The sequence below is a fragment of the Microtus ochrogaster genome (assembly GCF_000317375.1).
Source record: "Microtus ochrogaster isolate Prairie Vole_2 chromosome 14 unlocalized genomic scaffold, MicOch1.0 chr14_random_2, whole genome shotgun sequence".
In the NCBI taxonomy this organism is placed as follows: domain Eukaryota; kingdom Metazoa; phylum Chordata; class Mammalia; order Rodentia; family Cricetidae; genus Microtus; species Microtus ochrogaster.
In genome coordinates this window covers 9,617,626-9,644,053 of record NW_004949097.1, presented here as the reverse complement: position 1 = coordinate 9,644,053, position 26,428 = coordinate 9,617,626, and the positions used below count along the sequence as shown (strand labels likewise).

The following is a 26,428-nucleotide window of genomic DNA, read 5'->3' as shown; positions in this document are numbered from 1 at the left end:
ATTAGCTCTGTAGAACATCAAAGCCCACTGTGACATACTTTCTCCAGCAAAGCCACACGCTCCGAAACATACCCAAACAGTATCACCAAGCAAGGACTGTGTATCGGAAAGTCTGAGCCTACATACAGAGTGAGGGGTGGCGCTCTCACTTAAACCCACACTATGTAGAGGTGGGAGGAAAGAACCAACTCAAAATCGTCCTTTGACCTCCATACAGGTGCAGTAGAACCTGCACCGACGTGCACACATCACACAAACACTATATTTAAAATTTAAAATATACTAGTGGGGGCTTTGAACGCTTTTAATATACCAAAATCTAAAAACACTGAATTCTGGTCACCTCTGAAAAAATTATCTGCAGTTAATAATATATACATAAAATTTACATATAAAACATCTCCCTCAATCGAGGTTCAAACAAATAGCAAACCAAATCAAGGAGAGGGAAGAGAGGAGCGGGGGAGGAGAAAGAATATAGTATTCATTTCCACTTTCCAGACAGCAGAATAGGTTCTCTTGTGGGCATCACACTGGCTTAGGTAAACCTGGACAACTGGGCCCAGAGATTAGCCTCCCTGCAATGGCAAATGCTGCCTTCCTACCGTGTTCTTGTTTTAAAATGTTTCTCTACTTTACATACTTTTCTTCATGTGGGAAGCAAGAGCTCATCATCTACCTCCAAGTGCTCTCATGCTGTGAGCAGAGAAGTAACTTCCATCTTGCTAAGGAGCATGAAAACAAGGTCCCCAAAGCAGAGAACTAGAACAAGTACCCCAAGAGGTGCCTATGGGGTACTGCAGTAAGGCGGGCAAAGACAACAGAAAGCACAACTTGCTTAGTAGAAAGAAACTTCCAAAGTCGTTTGGGTACAACTTTTTTTTTTTTTTTTTTTTTTTGGTTTTTCGAGACAGGGTTTCTCTGTGGTTTTGGAGCCTGTCCTGGAACTAGCTTTTGTAGACCAGGCTGGTCTCGAACTCACAGAGATCCGCCTGCCTCTGCCTCCCAAGTGCTGGGATTAAAGGCGTGCGCCACCACCGCCCGGCTTTGGGTACAACTTTTAAGAATGAGTCTGTTGGTGTCTTAGTCAGTGTTCTCTTGCTGTGGAGAGACAACCACAACCACAGCAACTCTTATAATGAAAACATCTAATTGAAGTGGCTCGCCTAGTTTCTGAGGTTCAGTCCATTGTCATCGTGATGGGGAGCGTCACTGTGTGCAGGCAGATGTGGTGCTGGAGCTGAGGGTGCTACATTCTGCAGGCAACAGGAAGTCAGCTGACCCACTGGGTGGTATCCTGAGTGTGTGAAACCTCAAAGTCAGCCCACAGTGACACACTTCCTCCAAGGCCATACCCACACCTCCCACTAGTGATACTCCCTGGGATTATGAGGGCCAGTTACATCCAAACTGTCACAGGTAGGAACCATGAGAAGCAGGTATCTAGACTAGGGGTGTGGCTCAGCTGGCAGAGTGCTTGTGCAGGAAGGTCACTAGGCTTTTGGATCAATACCCAGTATCATGTAAGTAGAGTGGAGGCACACCTCTGCAACTGGACCTCCAAAAGCAAGTTTTCAAAATGTTTTCAGAGTATACTACAAATCAGAGTATGAGGGTGGTAGTTTGAATGAGTTGTTTCCCCGCACATGCTCATGTATGTGAACAACTGGTCCACTGGAGGCTATCTAGAGAGGTTTCAGAACACTTAGAGGCTTGCAGGAAGAAGCATGTCAGTGAACTTTGAGAGTGTACAGCCTCACGCCACTTCCAATGCTTTTTTTCTATGTGGTTGAAGTTCGATCAGTCTGCTGGGCGGTGGTGTCCCACACCTTTAACCCCAGTACTCAGGAGGCAGAGGCGAGTGGATCTCTTGAGTTGAAGGCCAGCCTGGTCAGCCAGGGCTGAGAAACACTGTTTAAAAAAACAAAGAAGGAGGGGAGCGGAGGGGAGAAGAGAAGGAAGAGAAGGACCACCCAAGCTTCCTGCTTCTACCACAACCACGCCTTCCTCTATGACTTATCTCTCAGAAACTGTAAGACAAAACAAAATCTTAGGTTGCTTCTGGCCATGGCATATTATCATAGCAACAGAACAGCAGCACAATCAGAAACTTTAAATTGCCCCAAACATACAGTTACATACCTTTGTAAAGGAAAAAATTACGCACAAACCTATGTGGATGCATGGGTCTGAAGGAGGAAGCTACGAGTCCTGTCATGCTTCATCTGTTCCTCTGAGGGTCTTTCCTTGAACCCGGGTTCATGTATCCTTGGCTAGGCTGGGAGTCAGCAAGCCCTAATGACCATCTGTGTCCATGCCCTGAGAGCTGGGGTACAGGTGTGTGGAGCACCTGGATTGCTATGTGTGTCCGGGGTCCAAACTCCAGGCCTCATGACTGCCCAGTCACTAACTGCTCTCCTAAGCAGTGGCTCCCCAGGCCTTCCTGGTGACTCTGGAAAGCCCTTATTTCTCCTCTGGTTTTAGGGAGCGAAACTAAGACAGTGAGTACACTTGCTAGGCAAACACTCATCGCTCAACTCCTTCCTTTAAAGTCTTGTATTTCCATATATTCTACAAGAGACAATCTCCAAGAAGAGTACAAATAACAGGGACACATTATAGTTAGAACTCAACTTTATTGTTACAACCAATGTTTATTTACAGAATATAAATCTCTTCAAAAAGATACATTCCTTCATTTAATCAATGGTAGAAAGCCTTATTAAACAGAAATAAAGCCTAAGCCGCACTTATATCTTAACAGAAACACGGCTTCGTTGCAAGTCCATGAACACAGAACACAAATGTCACTTCAGCAGCTACATGAATGAGGCTGTTGATTTCACTGGCGATGCCATTATAGCCACGAAACAAATCTTACTTAAATTAACAGTAGTAAAACTTAAATTTCAAACATAAAAATATGTAACAACAAAGGAAAAAGCAGGAAGTATCTCCGCTAGCAAACAGATGAGCAAGTTCTCCGGCACTCAGACACTGGCTGAGGCGAAGGGAAACCTAGGACAAAGGCTGCATTCATCTGCGAGGTATCGATGCGTGTTCAGTGCTGAGACTATCCATAGCACTTACAGTCTACACAAAGCAGCATTAGACTACAATTCACATTTGAGAAACCAATTTCGGATCTATGCCACAGCTTCCCGACTCAACAGACGGCTAACGCAATGACAGTTCTCTTTGAATCAAAGTTCAGCTTTTCCCCTTGCATATAGATAACACCATGTCTTCTTCCTTCAATCAGGATGTTTGACCTTGCTGTACAAAAGCTCCTAAATACAGAAAAGTTCTTGTGGGTTCCATTAGTTTACAGTTACTTTAGTACAGGTAAATACAGAGGACAACTTTAGATTATTGACAATGAACACTCAGTTTGTCACTACCTACAAACAAGCAGCCGCATGCCACAGTGCAGGCATGGCGAGCAGGTACTCTGTTCTCCCTCCACTGCTCTGCAGGTGTCATTGGGTTTCAACCCAGCTCTCAAAGTTCCTGGCTAGGAACCCTGTAATTCCAATCCACTAGGTTTTCCTGCTCCACTTTCACAAACCAATCAAAAGACAAGATGATGTTTCAGTTCTGTAAGTATCTAGTGTTTTATTAATGTATTAATCGGCTCAAAATTATCACAGTGAGCAAGATAACTAAAAGGTAAAACTGTAACTATTTTAAGAAGTATTTTTGCAAGTATACACGCCATACAATGCACAATGGACAAAGGTGGTGTTGGTGGTACCACAGCACACAGTCCAGGAGAGTAACCTCCAACATACAACTTTAAAGTGCTTATGAGTGAAGCATCAGTATTTGTTTCTAATCCAAACACTTTGGGGTTTCTTCCCATATCAAATTGTGCCAAAATTGAAAACTTTTCAGCATAAAAACTACTCAAACAAATCTAACTCATTTAACATATCACTGAATTTAGTCTTCAGGAATTTAAGGTAATACAAAAACCTCAAGTATTTTCTTTTACAGAAATACGGGCTGAAGTTCCAAAAACAGGGATGTTTTATCTGGAATAGCTAATAGCATTTGTCAAACCCAAGATTTAACACTGCCGTCACTATAGGGAAAGGCAGCTCGCCGTGCCTCAACTTGCCTTTCACAACAGAAACATGACTGAAGATGCAGCTCAGCTTCACAGTAAAGGCCATCATGACATCTGACGGAGAAGAAAGACCACAGCAACAGGCCCTGAAGTGAGAGACACTCAGAGGCTAGTCTCCACCTGCGCTCACCTTCTGTGTGAGGTAGCACACGATGCTGCTACTAGGAAAACCCCAGGACAAAGCACTGTTGACTTTGTCAACAGGATGACAGATTAACAGGGAAGTATTTAAGTCTACAGTACTCAGGAATGCAGTATAAAATGCTTAACAGCAAGTCAAGAAAAGCCAAACCCCAAACCCTGACACTACTCCCTTTCTCTATCAGGGAGTGAGAGCATCAGGAGGTACAGGTGGTTTCTGGGTAACTCAGAGGCCTGAAGACATTTCCTCTAGAGTGCTCGGGGGAAATCTTCCTTTAAGTCTAAATTCATAAAGTTAAAATAAACACGGGATAGTTGTCATAAAAGCCACCATTCTTCTCACAGCCCCACACTGAACTGCTCCAGAGAAGCCACCTGACAAAACTAAGAGATGCCATTTGCCCTATGTCTTTTAGGGGTGTGATTTACAATCACACTGAATACCAAGTGTCAACAAACTCTGAAAATAGAAAAGGGGGCCACACTTTAGTTTATAAACACCAAATTACATTTTTAGCTTCCTTTACCTTCAAATTGTGAGTCTAAGAGTGAGCTATAAATTCGCTGCTTCCCAGAATCTAATACACACACACAAAAATCAACAGCTGAATAAAAACTGGAGAAAAGTCTTATTAGGCACTGAGAGGCTGAATAAATAAATACAACATTAACTAAACCCAATAAAGCTTACTTCCAGTTCTTGCTATCTCACTGCACAGCTAGAGGTGTGCACTGTTCCCAGCCAAACACCAACAGACTGGATCATTTAATGACAGAAAAACTTCTACAAAGGAGAATGCAAAACTACACACTCTTGTATGCAGGACACAACTCACACTAATTACAGCTGCTTATTTACACTCCAGGCAGACCTAGTTGATGAGGTTTGTGCTCATGTTGATCTCAGGCAGATCATGTCAACAGTGAGACGTGTCCACCACATCTCATTTCCAGAAAATGGTGGTAGCACAGGATTAGAAGAGGGGAGGGAAATCAAATATCATTGGTCAGGTTCAAGATCATACAGGTGTGCCAGGGAGACAGGATCAGGGTAGAGGGCAGAAATGTGGAATTTTGCTTGTTACAGCATCCAGGCCACTACGGTCTATTGATTAACATTGAACATCCAGGAATGCCACTTCTAACATCCACTTTCATATTTACAAAATGAGCTTACCACCAGTTGAGTGATTAGGTAAGGCATTCAAGTTCCTTAGCTTAACAAAAGAAGGCAACTAATATCCTAACAAGCCACAGGACACATTTTAGAGGGATGCTCTTCCGAGCTGTCCCAATGTACCCTCTTTAGAATCCCTTCCATGGTCAATACAAAGAAAAGACATTTTTGAATCCTGTTGATAATCTACACCATGATCCCCAAAAGCTGCATGGGAAGCAGGCGCATCAGAGCACCCAAATCTAGCCAAGGAATGGGGACAACAGTTTACATGTGCTCGTCTTCTTCCAAGATCTCCTCCATGCTAGCAGGGTGAACAAGGACGCCTCGCTGTTGGTGCATGCACTGCCACCGGCGTCTCTGGGGCAGCGGTCTCAGCTGGCTGCTACGCAGTCCACCACCACCAGCAGAAGCAGCAGCATGGTAAGCCTCCACTCAAAGCACTCTCAAGTAAGAACAGGAACAGACTAGCCAACACTGTCTTCTCCAGTGTTTCCATGTGACACATACTCTTGGATTTTAAGAGGAGGAAAGCAAAGAATCAGGAGGCTCACATTTTTATCATTCTATGACAATGTTCCAATCACAAATGAAAATTCCACTAAGCCAGTTCTTGTAGGTTTGCTTTAACATTGAAAAGAGCTAGTAGTCATTATTTGTTTTCATTCAAAGAAGTCGGCAGAATTGTAATGATCTTACAGTAATGTGATTCATAAAAACAAAAGTGAACTTTACAACATTAGGGAGGTAGAAACCAAATCCAGGTCTAACACTGTTAGAGACACATACTTAGGAGTCTGTTTACATGGCTAGAATTTACCATCTCAAATGGCCATGGCCTGTAAGTGTTTGTACTTACTTTATTAGCTTTGAACACGTTGAGACAATCCAAGTATTTTAAAGCACTTGTCTGAGAACAGAAGTCATGTGGAACAATATACCAGACAATGTCTTAGGATAGATCTGCACTGCAGACTTTAAATATGCAGATCCATGGAGCCAACTTAGTACCAAAGCACTTATGTGACCAAAGTGCAAAGCCTGTCTGACTAAGCTAAGGTAAGTTAGCTGTGACTGTTCAAGTCCACAGTCTTCAAAGATTAAAGCCTTCTGGTCTACCTCAAAGACCTAACTTCCTTCCATTTAATAATTGCTTCCCTCTCACATCTATAGAAAAATAAAAACTAGACTAACAAAAACAAGATAAAACAAGTCCTCCTACCACGACTACTTATTTAATTCACATTTCCTTATTTGTTAAGATTTTAAGTATTCAAGCTCAATGACCTACCTAAATGTTCCTTACTGGTTCTTCTAACTGCTTTAACAATATTACTCTGAAATTACATGTATAAGCAATCATTTGCTGACTCTATAGACACAAAACAAACCTAAGGAATGAATCCGAATAGAAAGAATCTAAATGATATTCCTTGCTTCCAAGTATGATGAATTCTGCATGTTTGTTTCAAATATGAACAATATCGGCTACTATTAAATAAACAAAAAAAAGAATCAAGTTAAACAAAATTTTTGATTAAAAACAATTTGATAGGTAAATTCTAAAAACTGGGACTATTACCTTAAATGACCATATCTAGTATTTTAAAACATGACTTAATACACATTTTAACATTAAATTGTTATACTTATATTCCAGGATTATACAGTAAATATATTTTATATTGTCAGGCTATATAAAGAGACAATTTAACTCTAAGTTGTATTCTTCAGAGAAATCATTTCCAATCTCCAATTCAAGAAAGTATACCCCTAGAGACAGTAACTGCCTTGCTCCCTCTTCAGTGGACACTTCTCTAGAAAAGTCTAGAACACCCTAAGTTACTACGAAGGCAGTGACTGCCATGTCAAGAGTAAATGATTCATTTTACAAAGGTCACACCAAACAAGAATGTTTTTCTAAAATTAACCCTATAACAAAACTTTTAAAAGATCTCTACAACATCTCATTTCATACACTGAACAACAAAGGAAAGATGAAAGGTAGTCAGTCATGTCAAATCTGTAACAAATCATCACATGGAACATGGACTGTGCTGCCAAAGGCTAAAGCCGACTCGATTCTTTCCACTGGTGGACAAATCTCTAGCCCGTCACATACTGACAACAGTAACCATATTTTTAACATCATTCTATTTAAAAATAGATTGGCTGTTTAGAGGCATAATTTGTAAAGCAAGATAACCAAATTAAATGAGTGTTAACAAATATTGGCTTTCGGAATTTCTTAGGAAACATCCACAAGCACTGCTCAGCTCCTGGAGAACAATGAGGTGTCTTCTTTACTCAGGCATCTTTAGCGCTGTGACCTCGGGCTTCATTTTAAAGTACTGGTTAAAGCGAACAACAGCGTACCTAGTGAAGAAAGAACAAGGAAAACTCAGAGCTGACCTCAGCCCTTCAGCTTAGCCTGCTGCACCACCTACTGGACACTCCTATGCCGAGCACTCGCCAGCCTGAAGCTTCTGCACGGCTTAAGTGCACATGGCCTTCAAAGCACCGCCTGCCATCTCTACACACTAGAACAACCAAGTCCAGACAGACAGCACCTCACAGTTCACACATCATCTTACCCAAGGAAATCAAACTCAATTGTGGAGTACTTGGCTTGGATCAAAGCCCAGAGTCCCCAGAAGAAATGAGAAGCCTTAAAGAGAAGAAAAATGAAGAATTATAAAAACAAATTTTTGTACACAATACAAAATTGTTAATTCTACGCTTTCCGTCAATTGCATGCATAGTACTTTCCTTCTTTCTACTTTTTTGGTAAATACTGAACCTAGATCTACAGAGTTACCTATACTCTCTAGTCCCCATAGTATCTTCTCCCTTCTGTTAATTTTTACACAACACAGCCGGAACAGAACATACTGAAGCAAGGTAGTTACTTGGTTATCACTAATGACTCTGACTATACAGGAAGCAACAAAGTCAGAATGACTTGTAAACTCAAGTCTAGTAGTTTCAATAGTCTTTGCCCAGTGCAGAATTTAGCATTCCACATAATATACAGACACAAGAAGTGGTTCACACCCTTCCATTATTGGCTCCACTATACACATAAATGACAATACTATTAGCGAGTCTATCCGTGAAACCTGTATCCTAGAACCTAAAACTAATGGATTAGAAATTGTAACATAATTTTGTCTATGCCTTACAACAATTTCGTAAATGGTTAGCATTTTTATTTTACATGTTTGCTTGAGTGGCTCCATGTATCTATGTACACCACGTGCATACTTGGTGCCCACAGAATCCAGAAGAGCATTTTAAAACTCCTGGAATTGGAGTTGCAGACTGCTGTGTGCCACCATGTGTGTGCTAGGACCAAATGCCAACTTCCTCTTGAAAAGCAGCTAGTGCTCTTAACCTATGAGCCATCTGTCCAGCCCCATTTTCTTTTTGAATTACATTTAGTGTGTGTGTGTGTGTGTGTGTGTGTGTGTGTGTGTGTGTGTGTGTGTGATGCACGCAGTGTGCATGCATAGATGTGAAAGACTGATGACAAATTGCAGAACTGTTTTTTCCTTCCATCATATGAGTTCCAGGAATTTTATTCTGGCCATTAGGTCATTTCATTAGCCCACAAATAATTTCCATTTAGACATAATATTTTAAAATTCTGTTAATACCAGACAGCGGCAAGATAGTTCAATAAGGAAAAGAGCTCTGACTCTAATCCCAGAAACCATGACAGAAGGAAAAATCTCCTCCCAAATGCTGTCCCGACTTCCAATGGGTGCACGGACACACATATGTACATGTGTACACACACAAACACAAATGACAAACTAAAATTTAAGTATTTTTTAATATTTTTATATTTTAAATATTTTAAAATTTTTAAATATTTTCTAATTCTGGTAACATGGAAGTGTTCTTCCAGAAGACCCAGATGTGATTCCTAGCTTCTACCTCCTACCCACAGAGCAGCTCCCAGTCATCTGTAACCCAGGAGATCTGATGTCTTCTCCCTACTTCTGTGGGGCACCAGGCATACAAGTGGTACAAAGACATACACACAGGCAAAACACTCATACATATTTTTTAATAACAAAAATAAAATTTTATTTCCCCAGAAATAGTTTACTTTTACTACAGATGCTCTAAAAAAAATAATAATAATAATGTTAAAAGCCCGATTTTATTTCTGGTATATCCTCTAAGGCAAAAGCACCAAAAGGGGCCAGTGAGATCACTCAGAGCAGCAGTTCTGAACCTGTGGGTTGAAACCACTTTGGGGGTTGAGTGACCCTTTCACAGAAATCACCTAGGACCATCAGAAAACACAAAAATTTACATTATGATTCACAACAGTAGTAAAACTGCAGTTATGAAGTGGCAATGAACATAATTTTATGGGTGGAGGTCATCACAACATGAGGAACTACACTTAAGGGTCACAGCACTAGGAATGTTGAGGACCAATGGCTCAAAGTCAAGCGGCTTACTACCAACCACGCCAGACAATCTGAGTTTAATATCCAGGAACCATATGGCAAGAGAGAAATATGGCGTGCCCATACAAAGTAAATAAATACATGAGCTCACGTTAGGAAAATTCCTAATACCAAGTACACTGTACACACGCATGTAATACTCCAGGTACACTGTACAAACACATGTAAATGCTCCAGGTACACTGTATACACGCACAGAAATGCTCCAAGTATACTGTACACACACATGTAATGCTCCAGGTGTACTATATACATGCATGTATGCTCCTAGCATACTGTATGTATGCATATATGCTCCAAGAACACTGTATACATGCATGTGGGCTCCAAGAACACTGTATACATGCATGAAAATACTCCAAGTACATGTATACACACATGTAATGGCCTTATGTAACCTTGTATAATATTTTTTTTTTTAACTGGGGCTGGGAAAATGGTTCAATGTTAAGAACCTTATTGTTCTTGTAAAGGACCAGTTTGGTTGCAGCAGCCACATGGTAGCTCATAACCTGTAACTCCCAGTTCCCGGGGCTCTGACACCCTCTTCTGGTCCCCAAGGGTATTGTAGAACATGTGGTATGTATGCATGCACATATGCAGGCAAAATACTCATACACATCAACAAATCTAAACTAAAAAAAAAAATAAAGTTCAAATTTAAATTAAAATTTAAGAGGCTGATACAGGAGAATTACTATAAATTCCAAGTAAACTTGGCCAAATTCCAGGACAGCTTCAGTCAGAGTTAAGACCCTGTCCATCCCCAGGATCCCAAAATCAAAAGAATGTAGTCCTACTAACCCCATGTGAAGAATTCTAAGAATTTCTAACAGCTTATGATATTCTACATGTGGATTACTAACTTCAAGTACAGTCCTTCAGAACACATGGAAGAGGGCTGTTTCTGACCTGCCTCTCAAGGTCAGTCAGATCCCTTGTGTTTGGCCGAGCACACAGTAAGTGCCTAAGCTCTCTGCCCCCAGGGATGACGGAATGACACACCACCAAACTAACCTTCCTTAAGTCATTTCTGTCAGGCGTTCTGTGGCAGCAATGAGCAAGATAAACCACCACGAGCCTCGGGCTGTGAGAGGTCATGGGACTCTACAGCCTCACAGTGACCCTGGACCTCACACGGCCACCAGCACTGAGTAAGGCACAGGTCTCAGCATCAAGCCAGTTTCCCCAAAGATGCCACTGGCAAAAAGGGACATCGGGAATCTAATGAGAAGTTACGGCTTTCCACTAATTCCCACGTACGCTTTAATCCTAACTGAACTACTAGATTAATCATGTTAAAACTCACCCACCATGTTGATCCGTAGCTCAACTATATGGCATATTCCCTGTGCGATCTCATTTCCCCCACTTGCTAAGTGTTGTAATCCCAAATGGGGGTTTCTATTGTGATTTATAAAATAAGCCTCAAATACCATTATTTTCACCATGGAGACCCTAGTGACAAGACACAGGGATCCTGCAAGACAGGGTTGAGGATAGAGGAGACTGAAAATACCAATCATGATACCAGGAACTTCCCCATGATTCCTGCTCTATAGCAACGATGAAGAGGGCAGCTGGAGAAAGACCTTAAACTCTTTAAGTGTGGAGGTTACTTATCCACTCAAACATGTAAAATGCGATAAACACTTCAAGTGTCAGCAAGAGGAAATAAGAGTTACTAAAAGCAAAGCAGTAATTCCAGCACCTAGAAGGCAGACGCATGTGGATCTCTGTGAGTTTAAGACCAGCCTGGTCTAAAACCACAACAACAAAACAAAAAGAAAAAACAAAAAATAAAAACAAGCAAATAAATACAAAAAGAAAGGAAGCTAGCAAGCACAAGTCTCAAAGGGAAGGTCTGTGCACACGTCTGCACAGGTCCTACCCTTCTTTCTATTCTGCAGAGAGCACAAAAGGAAAGAAAACATTTAAATAACAGGGGCCAACAGAATTTTGGTTAAAAAGAAAAAGAGGGATTTAGACAAAAACTAACTAGTATTATTCATGAACAACCAGAAATTGGCATTAGATCTCACAATATATGAACTTACTATATATATACTATTCCTTTTAGAAGACTACACACAAGTTAAGAGAAACTGCTAAATGAGTAATATTATTAGAACAATTAGGCAATGAGATGGCTCAGTAAACAAAGGTGTTTGCCATCAAGTCGGAAGACATGAGTTCAATGCCTGCTGCCACGTGGTGGTGAGAACTCATACCTGCAAATTGTCCTCTGCTCCCCACACATGTATCATGTGTGGCAGGTATGTGTGTGTGTGCGTGCGCACACACACACACACACACACACACACACACCAAAATTTAACAAAATATTTTCAAAAATAATTTTGACATTTGATGTCTCTATTATTTGTCCCTTATCTTTTTTCTATCAGAACATAATAAATGATGTGGGAACAATGTGCACACTGAGACAATAACATGTATGTTATCTGTGAATACAGGTGTGTGGGCACATGCACACCTGTGTATGTGCACATTGTGCGGAGGTCACTGCCTATAGTGCCTTCCTATCATCTCTCTCCACCTTATACACTGAGGGAGGATCTATCACTTGAACCCAGAGCTCACCAAGTGAGCTAGTCCAGCAAGTTAGATGGTTCCAGGAATCCCAAGAAAATTTTCATTGATTCTATTTAAACTTACCAAAGCAAACTGATTGACTTGAATGAAGAGTGTCTCTACTTCCTTTTCAGTGACTTCATTGCCAAAGCCTTTGTACTCCTTGTAGGCTTCGAGGTAAGCGCGCAGCCACTGGCCCTGGAGTTCTCTATCTGGATAGAGACTATAGTCTACGTCACTGACACCTGAGGAGAAACAGACTATAAGAAACTCCCTTCAGCATGCCTAAGTACTACCACCAACTTTTAACTGAAAGTAAAGAAACCTTCTACTTCTGCTAGCACAACCTTACTATTAAATAACGGGCCAGCCGTTCAGAATCCCAGCTTACATCAGACACACAGCTGCTGATGCCCTTCCCAACTCTACATCTGCATGCACCCTGGGTGGTTTTAAGCACTACAGGGTGAAGAGAGGAGCAAGACCTGCCTCTACACAATTTCTGATCACACTCAAGGGTAAACATACTCTTTCTTGAAAACTTTATCCCTAGGTTAAACTGCTTAAAAGTTTCAAAAAAACAATATATTTACTCCCATTTACCATCCAACTCTGGTATTTTCTATTTCTACTTTTTTCATTTCTTTTGAAGGAAGGGAATAAAGAAAAGTAGGTGAGCCATTTCCACAGTCCTATGACCCACCCTAAAGTTTCTACTATTCTTGCCTGGCATTTGGGATTCTTCATAAATATTTTAAACCCACCTCTCTAATGTAAGCTTTGCTCTTCCTTCAAGAGCTTTGTATCCTACTGACAGCAATCTCACTGTGGTAGTTTGAAAAAAAAAAATAAACGAAAAACAGCCCCCACGGGGAGTGGCACCATTAGGATATAAGGCCTTGTTGGAGAAGGTGTGGTCTTGAGTTACTGTGGAGGCGGGCTTTAAGATCTCATATGTTCAAGATACTGCCCTACTGTCTCAGATCACTTCCTGTTGCCTGAAAGATGTAGGACTCTCAGCTACTTCTCCAGTGTCATGTCCACCTGCATGTCATCATGTGGACTACACCTCTGAAACTAAGCTACCACTTCAATGAAATGCTATTCCTTTGTGGGAGTTGTTATGGCCATGGTGTCTCTTCACAGCAACAGAAACCCTAACTAAGGCACTCATCTCAATGCTGCCTCCCTCCCTTTCCTTCTACTTGCGTATACGAATACTACCTAACATTCGGGTTTTAATTCAGCTTTTCCCCACAGAAGTTTTAAGCAATTGTGGCTTCTTCCTTCATAGCTACAACAGTATGCGTGTCATGAAAGGGTGATCTCTTTTTTTGTGGGTGGAGTAGGAGAGGTCAAGACAGGGTTTCTCTTTGCAGCCCTGCTGGCCTTGAACTCAGAGATCCACCTGCCTCTGCCTCCCACGTGCTGGCTTGAAAAGGTGAATTCTTATCATACACAAACCTATTCCTGCCTATGGGACCATGCGTGAACATATGCGCAGCAGCACAGACACAGGCTGCAGCATATGTATGGTACATCTGACAGGACTAAGTAACTAGAAACAGAACTTTCACCTAGCCTGCTAATCTGAAATATACAAAAAGACAGGAGTCTGTTGCAAGAGCAAGTTCTGCAATAAGATATCCTCACTAGTAAAGAAAAAAACACTCAAAGCATTTTCTAATCATTATTTTTAGAACAATATAGCCATGATAATTGTAAATTAATTTCATCTAAATAAAAATACCTTGTATTTTATATATATTATAAAATTCAGGAGTAAAAAATGTTCAATCTTTTAACAGCTATAATCAAAAAGAAAAAAACATCCAAAATTTGAGCATTTTGTTAAAAAGCATTTCAAGAGCCATGCTGCTCTGGTGTGCTAGGGATGGAAGGCAGAATCTTTGCACATGTCATATAGGCATGGAGCTAAAACCCCAGCCCCAATAAAGGCCATTATATGACCAACACCTGGGCTCTTGCCCTGCAGTACTAGTGAGCTCTTCTCACACAAGCTATGACCATCCCTCTTATGCAGTATTTTCTGATGGCAAATAATGAAAAAGCTCTTTTCTCCAAGTAAACACAGCCAGCTGATCAAGTGAGTGGGCAGGCATGCGGCTCCTACCCAGGTTATCATCCTTAAAACAACCCTGGAAATGACATTGTTAGCAGGAGCCCCAACAGTGATGTGTGGGTCTCACCTGCAAATTCATTGAAATGATTTCCAATATCATATGCCAGGTAGTTGTATCCAGAATACTCATAATCAATGAACTGTACGTCACCTATATGAGACACAAAAACAAAGCAGATAAGAAATCACATACATGACCAAAAGATCCCTATACTACCTGTAATTCAATTCTCTCATACTTGTCTCAATGCGTGTGCTTGGTTACATGCACTTCTGAGACAACACAGGGTGAGGCTGTGAATTTTATGGCAATGAGCTTTTCAAAATTCAAATTATGTCTCTTGATCAACAGCATTTCGAGAGCATATTTTTGTTTAAATGAAAATATAGTCATTTCTGAGTTATAACAGAAGAAACATGTTTCTTACCACATGGGGCATCAGCAATTTAAAAATTCATGTTTAATGAGAAATAACTCTCTTTGGAAATTGTTAACAGCTTATCTTAACAAAACATCACCTATAAGACACTGTATAACAAGCTTATCTACATATGAAAATCAAACATAAACTCTGAAAACCTGAATCCCTTGACTGACAGTGCTAACACTCATTGACCAATCTGACATTATCACCAGTTTAAGAAATGAGTTTGTATGTTTGGCATAATTACATAACTGAGCTCTCCATGGCTTAGGGGTATTACAGTAGTGCTTTTACCTTTTAAAACAAACAATGCTACAGTTTCTAACATGTAAAAGTTTTATTTATTTTTACATGAGTTAAAATTAAGATTTCGTGTGTGTGTGTGTGTGTGTGTGTGTGTGTGTGTGTGAGAGAGAGAGAGAGAGAGAGAGAGAGAGAGAGAGAGAGAGAGAGAGAGAGAAGGGGGGCAATCCTGCTAGCCTTTTATAAGTGAATATTACTACTTAGGAATTTTTATTATTTAAGTACTCATTACGGGGGGGATTACATGCAAATCTACAAGTTGTATATGCACAAAATAAATAAAATTAGACGTCATTAATTTTGAGAAAAGAAAAAAGCTACTGTACATTACTGTCTACATTGGAGCAATGTGCACTCCATGGAGCTACAGGTAAGGTGGACACAAAAATGACTGAGAGTCATTTCCAGGATGCCCAGGTTGAGAAAGCATGTGTCACTCCAACTTTTAACCAGTGACCACAGGTGACAAAACAGACTCCTGGTCTATACAGTGGCATTTCCCAAATAAAACAGCATCAGAATTTTAATGTCTTAATAGACATCTGTATAGTTGATCCAAAAAAGTATATTGAGCATATTCAATCACCAGGAAAAACAAAAACATAATGACCAAAAAAAATGTGTGATAAATGTAAAATTTTTCAGAAAACAATTATATTTAATAAAATTCTAAAACTCTAAGAATGCCAGGGGCTGGGGAGTAGCTTGGAGGTGGGGTGCTTGCCTAGCAGGCACCAGGCTTGGGGTTGATCCTCAATTCTTGGGGGGGGGTGATCAAAGCATATTTAAGTTTGCAAAACTGGACAAAATATTGTTACAATAAATGTAAGGTTTCTAAGTATTACTGCAGTTCAGCCTCAAGTGTGCCCTACTGCGAGCCCAGGACTACTGGACAAGCACACCCATAACTAAAGGACTTCACTGAGCAACAGAAGGGACCAGAGCGAGGCTGGCAATGAGAAGCTGCAGATAAGCACCACGCAGGGCAAGTCCTTGACTCACACAAAGCCGTTAAACAGCTTTTAAAATTAATAGTTAAAATATGAGTTGTGAATATGGATGCTGAATCAGTCAAAAAATGTGATGCAATTTATTAAAATACGTCTAAGAAAAGAGAGCATACTGAATAAAGAGCAGAGATGAACTGAAACAAACCCTAACAAAATGCTCAGCTCCTTTTACTACAGGTGATAATAAGAGACTTTCTCTTTACTTTTTTTTTTAACTTCTTTACAATGAGCATTTCTGAGGGAAAAATATTATTCTTAAAATACTATGTATATTCTATACAAAACTGTCACCGAGTAAAACTAAATAGAATGGTCCAGAACACGTCTATCCCTCCACCAGCCTTCAAAGACAGAACACAACATTTACGGAGGTCCACAGCTGAACCAAGCAAACATGCCTAGCACACAGAACTTTAAATGCTGCTGTTGATGATTCTGGTTCTTTAGCACAACTCCCCGTAGAGCTCATGTTAGTTAAATGCCGATAAAATACACAGCCAGTCCTGAAGCTTACTGTCCACATAAATAACAGCTTCGATTTTCAAAATTACATTTAGAATTTGGCAAATACAGTTAAAATGGCAGGTAAAAACAGACCTGCTTATACACATAATTTAATTAAAACATAAATCATTTTAAGAAAAGTTAAAATCTGTTTCAGCATGAAAAGTTTTAGCAGTGACTTTTGTAGTAGCGTTAACTCATTAACACTGGCCTTTATGTTTAAATGCTATGTTGAGTTTATAATGAAATCTAAAGATAAGAAAATGAAGCTAACAAAATACAGATGGGGCTGTTACCAGGCTCCGTGCATGTGAACAAGTGAGGCGACAAAGCTCCAGTCAGTGCGTTTAAGAAGCACGGGTGTGCCGCCACATGGCAGCAGCAATGGCATACCTAATCTGTAGCAGATGAAGAGAATTTGGCAAACTCACATTGTACAAGACACAAAGCTTTAAAGGAAAGAAATTTTTAAAAATCTGCATTAACTATTCTTTTCAAGTTATTACAAAGTGGAACTCAACCTTAAATTTAAAATTCTGCAATAATGTAAAATTAGAGGCCTATTTTAGGGTGCCAGAAAAATCAAATTACGGTATTGGAAATTGCTTTCCTAGCAACAGAAATATGCTACTTCTTTATTCAGTAAGTTTATTTTTTATTTCTAATACTTCCCATATTAAGAATGTTCATATCACTATTAATTAAGAAGAGAATTTCTCAGAGGTAGACAGATGAGAACACCCCCCTAGAACTATATGTGCACTCACTCAGTTCCTATGGAGGGGCTTCTAGATCATCCAGAGTCTCAAGACATTCTTAACCTTTAAAAACAATGACTAGCCTAAGGGGTAGCATTGATTTTCATTATCTTAGATAATTACATCAACACACATACAAAGCATAATACAAACGATGGATAAATTTGAATTTTCAAAACTATATTTTTGGGTTTTACTCATTTGAAGCCCTTCACCACAGTAGGAAAGATCCATAGTTATACTGTTCAAATCTCAATACAAGAAAAAGTCTTCCAATTATGAAAGTGCTTTAATGCCAAAAATGAATAACTACCCAAGGCTATTTAATTGTAACTAGACAACAAATGTCTCAACTATTTAAAAATAAAAAAATAAGAAAGTTAACAAAATGAGAACATGAACACTCTTCCAGATCACTCTACCTGCTCTGCTGTTAGACACACAAAAACACTGATAAGGGAGAGCACCAATCTGCACAGGAATTCTGCAAAAACACTGTTTGTCTTACACAGAAACAGGCAGGAGGATCTAAGCTGGGAAATATCCAGTTCTGCTCTGTATCACCTCCATCAGAGCATAAATCACTCTCAATCTTGGGGCTAGGGATTGTCAATTACTATGTGATATACAGCCTGGAAGAAGGGACAGAAGGGCCCTCCTGGCACATGAGAAATAGTCAAATGCTGGGAGAAAAATGGAGGTCTTCAGAGACACAGTAACATATGAGGAGGGGTTGCAAAAGAGAATCCAAAAAAAAAAACAATGTGGCATTTGTAACATTCTCATTCAAGCATGACTCAAATATAGTGGACCTGAACACATGGACTGTAAAAAAGCTCTACACCTCAGCCTGTGCCCATGCAAACAGCCCTAACTAAACTCAGTGGTGCACACACAAAAAGGGAGGGCTAAAGAAGATAGGGTCAAGCAGGAGTGACAAGAGACTAAGAGAATAATGGAGAGGGGAATGACCAAAGTACATTACAAACATGTATAAAACTAAGAGCAAAAATAAACATTGAAAACAAAGATCTATAATATCTTAGTCATTGTCCCTTAATAGTTTAGAAATGGTTTGGCTGGTTTTTAAAACATGGTTTTCTATGGCAGCCCTGGCTAGCCTGGTATTCACTATGTAGACAACACAGGCAAGTTTTATGCCTCAGCCTTCTGAGAGCTACGTGCCTGGCTGGGGTTCAGTTTTACAACTGCCTGCCTAACTTTGGGGTATTTTCTTTTCCCATGCAGTAGTCTAGAACAAATCACTACAGGGCACGAGGCTCTCTCCAAGATGGTAGAAATGTTCTACACCTAAGGGTGTTCCAGTTACAGGTTTGCAGACACCTGTCAAATTCACTCAGCAGCATGCTTACAACTCCCTTTTGTTTTTATTTTTTATTTATTTTTTGGTTTTTCGAGACAGGGTTTCTCTGTGGTTTTGGAGCCTGTCCTGGAACTAGCTCTGTAGACCAGGCTGGTCTTGAACTCACAGAGATCCGCCTGCCTCTGCCTCCCGAGTGCTGGGATTAAAGGCGTGTTCCGCCACCGCCGCCCGGCTCCCTTTTGTTTTTTTAATTATTTATTTATTTATTTATTTATTATGTGTACAATATTCTGTCTGTGTGTGTGTCTGCAGGCCAGAAGAGGGCACCAAACCTCATTACAGATAGGTGTGAGCCACCATGTGGTTGCTGGGAATTGAACTCATGACCTTTGGAAGAGCAGGCAATGCTCTTACCACTGAGCCTCCCTTTTGTTTTTAAAGGCAGGTTCCACTATGCTGTCCAGATTGATCCTGAACTTCTCAGGCTCCAGATATCCTACAGCTCAGTTTTCCAAATGGCTGCAATTCCAGGGTACACATCACCACACTGAGCTCGATGAGCTAAGACTGACACAGAACACTCTAGGGAGACGCTAAGCTCTAGAGAGGCTGTGCTGCTAAAGAGCTTGAGCGTGGAGGCCACTCACATCTGCACTCATTGTGAAATACACATAAAATAAAGTAAGATGGACTGACGGATGGATAGGTGACGTGGGGTGATAAAGCACAAACTTGTCAAATCCAGACTCTAGGTGGCAGGTACATGGGTAATGACGATACATCAGTCACGTGCTATTTATTTATTAAAGGGATTTATTTTTATATCTCTATTTGTAGATATTTAGACCAAATAATATATATACAGCTTTTATTTGAACGAGTATGATGGTATTCCAAGCAGGTAAGCAAAGGTGTATATGTATGATATATTGGCTTTTATAAGCAAACATGTTTGTATAATTATATACCTATTACTAGTTGTTTCATCAATAAATGTTTACATTCGTCTGTATATGAATTATCTTTCAAATGAAGACAGCATTGTTTTGTTTCTGTTATTTTATTTTTTGAAAAGAAACTCAAGTGGTCCTCGGGATGGCCCTGAATTTCCCATCCCCTTTCCTCTACCCTCCAAATACTAGACTAAGAGTTCTGTCGGACACATATGTGCAATACTGAGGATTTATGGCACCCAAAGTTTTGAGTATACTAAGCCAGCAATATACCAACCAAGTACCACAGGGACAGCTTCGGTGGAGACCCGCCTCAGTCTAACAAGATGGTTCTAAAAAAAAAAATCTCTACAAATCTAACACGTCAGATCTCTTACTTTTCAATAGAAAAAATATCTTCTAAGTCATTGAAACAACAAAGCTCGGCATTAGTAAGAGCAGAATGGATCTAGCCGAGAGCCAATCAGGTGACTCAGAGTAGTGGTGACTTTCCTACCTGCAGCGTGCAAAACTAAAGAAATCCCAAGAAATGGTCTTCATTTTCTTCTACTCCTCTGAATTGCCTAAATGCTTACCAACCAACTTCCTGTATTGTACTGAAGAGAAAATGGACAATGATTAACAAAGACACAGTCATCCCCATATGTAGGCTCTTAGGAAGGAATGGGGTGGGGAAAGAACTAACCATCAGAAGGCATCCTCAAACCAAAGAACATTCTGGCAGAAGTAGACATGAAAGCAATCTCAAAGCTTCATCAATGGCTGCTGACATGTCAGCAACTAAAGAGTTAGCTATGATCAAAATATTACATTGGAAGTCAGTCAATAAACGACATTCCAGGTTCTTCACACCAAGCCTGTGAAAGTCACAATTAACAGATAACTACATAATGCTGTCCTGCTGCTCTGAAGGAGGGATAACTGCTTTCCATTTTATTATTCCAAAGTCAATCTCATCATTATACACTGCACACACTTTGGGGAAGGGTGTCACTTCAGTGACAGCCAGAGATGGGCGGACTATTGCTTAACAAACACCTTAACTCTGGGACTTTTTAAAAATATCAATACTAATTCATTAAAGAAGGACATCTACCTTGTCTTGTGTCCCCTAAGTGCTGTCATCTGACAGTTTGAGTATCACTACAGGGTTAGGAGACAGTACTACTCTTCATGAAAACATGAGCCCCTCTCCAAGATGGTAGAAATAAATGTTCTTCACTTAAGGGTGTTAAGTGTGCAATTTTTTTTTTTGCTGTAACTATGCATTCCTATAACATTTACTCAAGAGAATGCCAAATAAACACTTAAAAACTGAGTGTCACACACACAGGCCACAGTGCTTAAAAACTACCCTTCATTCTTTTGATCAGATACATTGTATAAAATGCATGCTAGCAACATATATAAGGGCTGGCAAACTATGTACTTATATTAATGCCAAAGCCAGCTCATCACATTATTATTTTTAAATGTAGGCACCTCAAAATGATACTGTAAAAATTTACTGTTAGTTTCAAATTTACACTTCTGAAAAATTAAAAGTTAAAACATACAACCAAGACAGCTTGATGATATCAAGGCAGTGCTTTTATCTATTGTATCTCATATTCACTTCATCCATTGCTTTTATCTATTTGTGTCTCATAAGATAAAAAGCAGAAAACAGTGAGGCCCTGAACCCAAGTTACACGAATGGCCTTAGAGCAACAGATCAAATGTGTATGTGCGCATAACACAAAATTTAATCCATTATGTACGTGTAAACTATCTTCCCTTCAAACAGCTCAGTTTGGCTTTCATATGCTACAGTAAAGGAAGCAGACGGCTAAGATGGTGTAGTCTTACCTCTCTCTTTTTTCTTTCCTTCATTTTTTGCTTGTGTGCCTAGCCTTTAATGGCTGAGCAATCTCTCTGCCCCCACGCCCGTGTGTCTGTGTGTATCTGTCTGTGTGTGTCTGTGTGTGTGCACCTTTTCCAGAGACAGAGCCTCACTATGTAGTCTTGGCTGTCCTAGAACTCACTAAGTAGACCAGGGTGACCTCAAACTCACAGAGACCTACCTGCCTCTGCCTCCCAAGTGATATGATTAAAGATGTGTGTCACTACATATGCCTGGCTCCCACACTGCCCTTTCTAAGATCACCTCTGGATCTCCAAAGGATGCTCCAAAGACAAATGAATCATTTCTTATGCATTAAGCTTACCAAATTGTTGGAATAAGGCATGGTATCTTCTATTGTAACTATAAATTCAAACAGGTCATTATTGTTTCATTATCTCAAAACTACCAGCTCCTCACCTGAAACACCATCAAAGGATAGTAACAGTGTAACTTCTGGTCATATGTTCATTAATTTCAGGTATTAACTGAACAGTCTAATCACAGTGTGCATTAAATACTAACAGAAATCTTACAAGGGAATGCTACAAGATCCAATTAGCCTTTCTAGAAGACATAAAACAACTCATTGATTAAGGGAAAACGTACACACAGCCTTCCATTACTAACACTCAAACACCCACAAAGACGAGGAGCAAGCAATAAGACATGGACTCCTACTGGAAGGAGAGGGACAGAGAGACATGGAAGGGGCACTTTGACCTCTAACGCCAAATTACAGTCTAATTGCTCCCTTTGAAATAGAAGCACTTTCAATGTAAATTATCAACAGCTGGGATTGACAACTGTTTAAATGAAAAGTACCTATGACAGAGTAATCTGATTTTTTTGGTCCCTTATTTTTTAGTTTTATAAGCAAGTTTGTTCTATGAAATGAGTATGTAAAAGAAACATAAAAGTAAAAATATGACAAGTTAAAATTATATTCCAAAGAAGTCACAAATTCCCTTTAAGTTGCAGTTAAAAATAAAGCTGAGTGTCCACTTCAGATGTAAGATGAAGTCCCTTACTTGAAACTCCATTACGTACATGTGTTATCAAGCCTTGCTCTCAACTTGGGCGAGCACACTCTTTAGCATAGCTCAGGCTCCTGTCTCACATGGCATTGAGATTTGGTCACCACTCATTTACTGTAACAACTCGATAATCAGGACAATGACGTATTAAAAGAAACTGTCAAAGAGTTCATGCTTTAGGGTATACCTAAGATTTAAATAAGGTGATTCCACACAAGAATTAACATCATTCAAAACAACGACTATAGCTCAGCATTTTTAAATAATCTCTCATCCACATTGAAATTTCAAATATGAAAGATAAATGGTTTGAAAATATAGCTTGAGGCCACCATCCTTGACAGTGTCCCTTTAGCTGCACTTCAGGTTAAAGTTAGCCATAATGACAACAGTTCTTTCATGACAACAGTTCCAACAGTTTTTTTGGATATAAAAGTCACTAATAGTAAATTTAACACATTTATGACTAATCAAAAGTAATTCTTTGGCAACAGTATATTCACAAAAGTATTTTTAAATTAAAATATGGTCTTCCAAATATGATTACTTTCAAAATGAGTTTCTTGTAAAAAGCAGCAGTTTCAGTTTCAAGAACACTTTTCAAATACTAATTTCTTAACATCAATTATACTTTTAAATTTTAAATTAGTATTTCAAGGTGTTTATTGTTGAGTAACCAAACCTCAAAACCACTTTACCCAGTGCTCTAATAATGCAACCAGTGACTCTGATGCAAACACAGAGAATCAAGGTATGAACAGCCACACAAAAAGTTACACCAAAAGTACCAACTTTTACCTCATAATATTTTAACTCTATTTACCAAGGCTATTGTCCTTATTACTTCATTTGCTATAAATAAAAACAAAATCAGTATTCTCTACTCCTGAGTCTCTCACTGATGTCAGCATATACACAGGAATTAAAAGGCCTGGAGATATTAAATGCTGCTAAACTCACAGCCCTGAGAGGGTTCCCACAGAAACCCAGCAGTGCATAGGAATCTGTTCATTTCCCGCACTCCCCATTACAGCAGACATGCTTTCAAATCTCAAATATCCAAACAGCTTTAGGAAATATATATTTATATGTATATATTTATAAATATATATGTATATACACACACACACAATCATTTCATCATTTTACACTTAAAAAGCCAATAGGAACCACCAACTATTTCTAATAAGCCAACTTTTAAAGGCATTTTATCCATACATATATATCCCTAATAGCAATTACAATGATTTTTATAAGTTCAAGAGAAAATCTTTGTGTATGCTTTTAATCCTTGTTTATTGATACAGAGACAGGGAACCATTAAGAGCATACGAGCAATCAACTTACTTACTGCTAAGGTCAAGCACCTACCTTGTTTCTCGTTGTAGATTATATTCTTACACAGCAGGTCATTGTGGCAAAGCACCACAGGTGAGCCCAGGTTGGACAGAATCTCCTTCATCCAGGTCATTTCCGCTTGAAGAAGCTGAGGGCTCGGGATATCACTTAGGAACCTTTCCGTTGTAAAAGAAGAGTTAGAGCTTGTTTATCCAGGTGACACAGTTAGAAATCTACTTCAAATGTTCCCACTGAACAAGCACATACTCCTGATTTCAACAATAGATTCATGTGTTCCAACACTTGAATAAAGGAAACCTTTATAATCCATTTAAACATAAGACAATCACCCTTTAATCCCAGCACTTCAAAAACAGAGGCAGGTGGACTTCTCAATTCAAAGCCAACCTGGTCTACAGAGCACGTTGAAGGACAGCCATGATTACAGAGAACCCTGTCTCAAAAAACCAAAACTACAGAGCAAAAGACAAAAACTCTGACACTACTTAACTCAGGATGGATAGTATGAGCAGTTGCCAGTTACGTGATATTCTAAACAATGTACATTTACCACCACTTTATACAGACAAGGGACTGAGACACAATGAATTCATTAAGAGGCCTAAGTGTATTATTTAAAGTTATAGACTGAAAATATTTATTGTAAGCAAGGAAAGATGAATGCAACAAAAAGTTCAATTTTTCAGGGGCTGGAGAGATGGCTCAGTGGTTAAGAGCATTGCCTGCTCTTCCAAAGGCCCTGAGTTCAGTTCCCAGCAACCACATGGTGGCTCACAACCATCTGTAAAGAGGTCTGGCGCCCTCTTCTGGCCTTCAGGCATACAGACAGAATGTTGTATACATAATAAATAAATAAATTAATAAATAAATATTTAAAAAAAAAAAGTTCAATTTTTCAGAAAATCCTAGACCAGAGTCTGAAATGGAGACGCACACTCATATTGCCTAACTATCTTAACAGCAAAGTTCTACAGTTTGCTCAGTGCAGTGGGGATAGAGTTTTGTTGGCTGGGTTTTGTTTCGGTTTGGTTTGGTTCTGGTTTTTTGAGACAGGGTTTCTCTGTAGAGCAGCTCTGTCCTGGAACTCACGCTGTAGCAGGCTGGCCTTGAACTCAGAGATCCGCCTGCTTCTGCCTCTCAAAGTGCTGGGATTAAAGGTGTGAGCCACCAGTGCCCAGAAGTTTTTGAACGATCTTTAAAATAGATTTTAAGCACAGGAATTAATAGAAAGGTAACTGGGAAAAAGTAAGAACCCAAAAGTATAGGTGTGATTGATATATTTGTAAAAATTAGATAGAAAAAAACTGATACAAAATAAGGGACCTGGCCCAGTTTGCCAAGAACACCACAAGGCTCAAACTGCTATTCAAGTACTCCTTGCCAAAGAGCTGCCTGCTCTCTCGTTTCTTCATCTGTAGTCTCTCAATGACTCCTTACTCCCCGGTGATCTACATGGGGAGACTACCAGCACACCCAGCTAATAACCTACAGTATTCTCTTTACAGACGACAACATGGGGCTGAGCACTTGCCAAGGGGACATGAGGGGACAATAACTAGTAACTGGGCCAGTCTGGACCCAAAGTCTGCTGCTCCCTGCTCCATTTACGTTTATTCTTCGTATGTGTGCAAAGGCATGTGACACACTGTGAACTTAAAAATCCTGTGTGTGCATATACATGCATGCAGATAAGTGCACTGTAAACTTAAAGATCCTGCTTGCCTCTGTCATTCTAGAAACAGACTTGCTATACAAAGATGCAGCCTTAATACTTTTAGGTAAGACGTAATATTTTCAATTTTTATTTTATTTGTCATTGCAGTATTCATGATATAGATTCTAAAGATTAATCTATAAAAATCTCATATTAAAAAATAATGAAACACCATAGGTAGTTTGAACTGGGGAGCCAAGCCAGTAAAGTTAAGATCCCAGAAAGTAAATTTACAACCCGACAATCTGTTATTTAAGTAGACACAGCAAACTAAGACAACCTAAGTTTCCACAGGCCCAGTGCACATCTCTAGACATTTGCAGACAGAAACATTTAAAAGGTGTCTATGGCCAATCCCAAATGGTACCACTGCACCCTTTCACAATACTCTTTAAAATTACTGCACCACTGCACCCTTTCGCAATACTCTTTAGAATTACTGCACCACTGCACCCTTTCGCAATACTCTTTAGAATTACTGCACCACTGC

The 26,428-nt window shown here is 39.7% G+C and overlaps 1 protein-coding gene across 1 annotated transcript in view; it reads right to left on the bottom strand.

Annotated features, from left to right (window-relative positions):
- Positions 1-2,616: 2,616 nt before the first annotated feature.
- Positions 2,617-26,428, bottom strand: part of Etnk1 (ethanolamine kinase 1) — a 47,935-nt gene continuing 24,123 nt past the window's right edge. The window contains exons 5-9 of the mRNA XM_005364581.2: positions 24,237-24,379; positions 14,737-14,820; positions 12,611-12,771; positions 8,042-8,115; positions 2,617-7,823 (exon numbers count right to left, since the gene is read on the bottom strand). Of these exons, the coding sequence (XP_005364638.1) occupies positions 7,751-7,823; positions 8,042-8,115; positions 12,611-12,771; positions 14,737-14,820; positions 24,237-24,379 (535 nt within the window). The 3' untranslated portion in view covers positions 2,617-7,750. The remainder of the gene's footprint in view (positions 7,824-8,041; positions 8,116-12,610; positions 12,772-14,736; positions 14,821-24,236; positions 24,380-26,428) is intronic.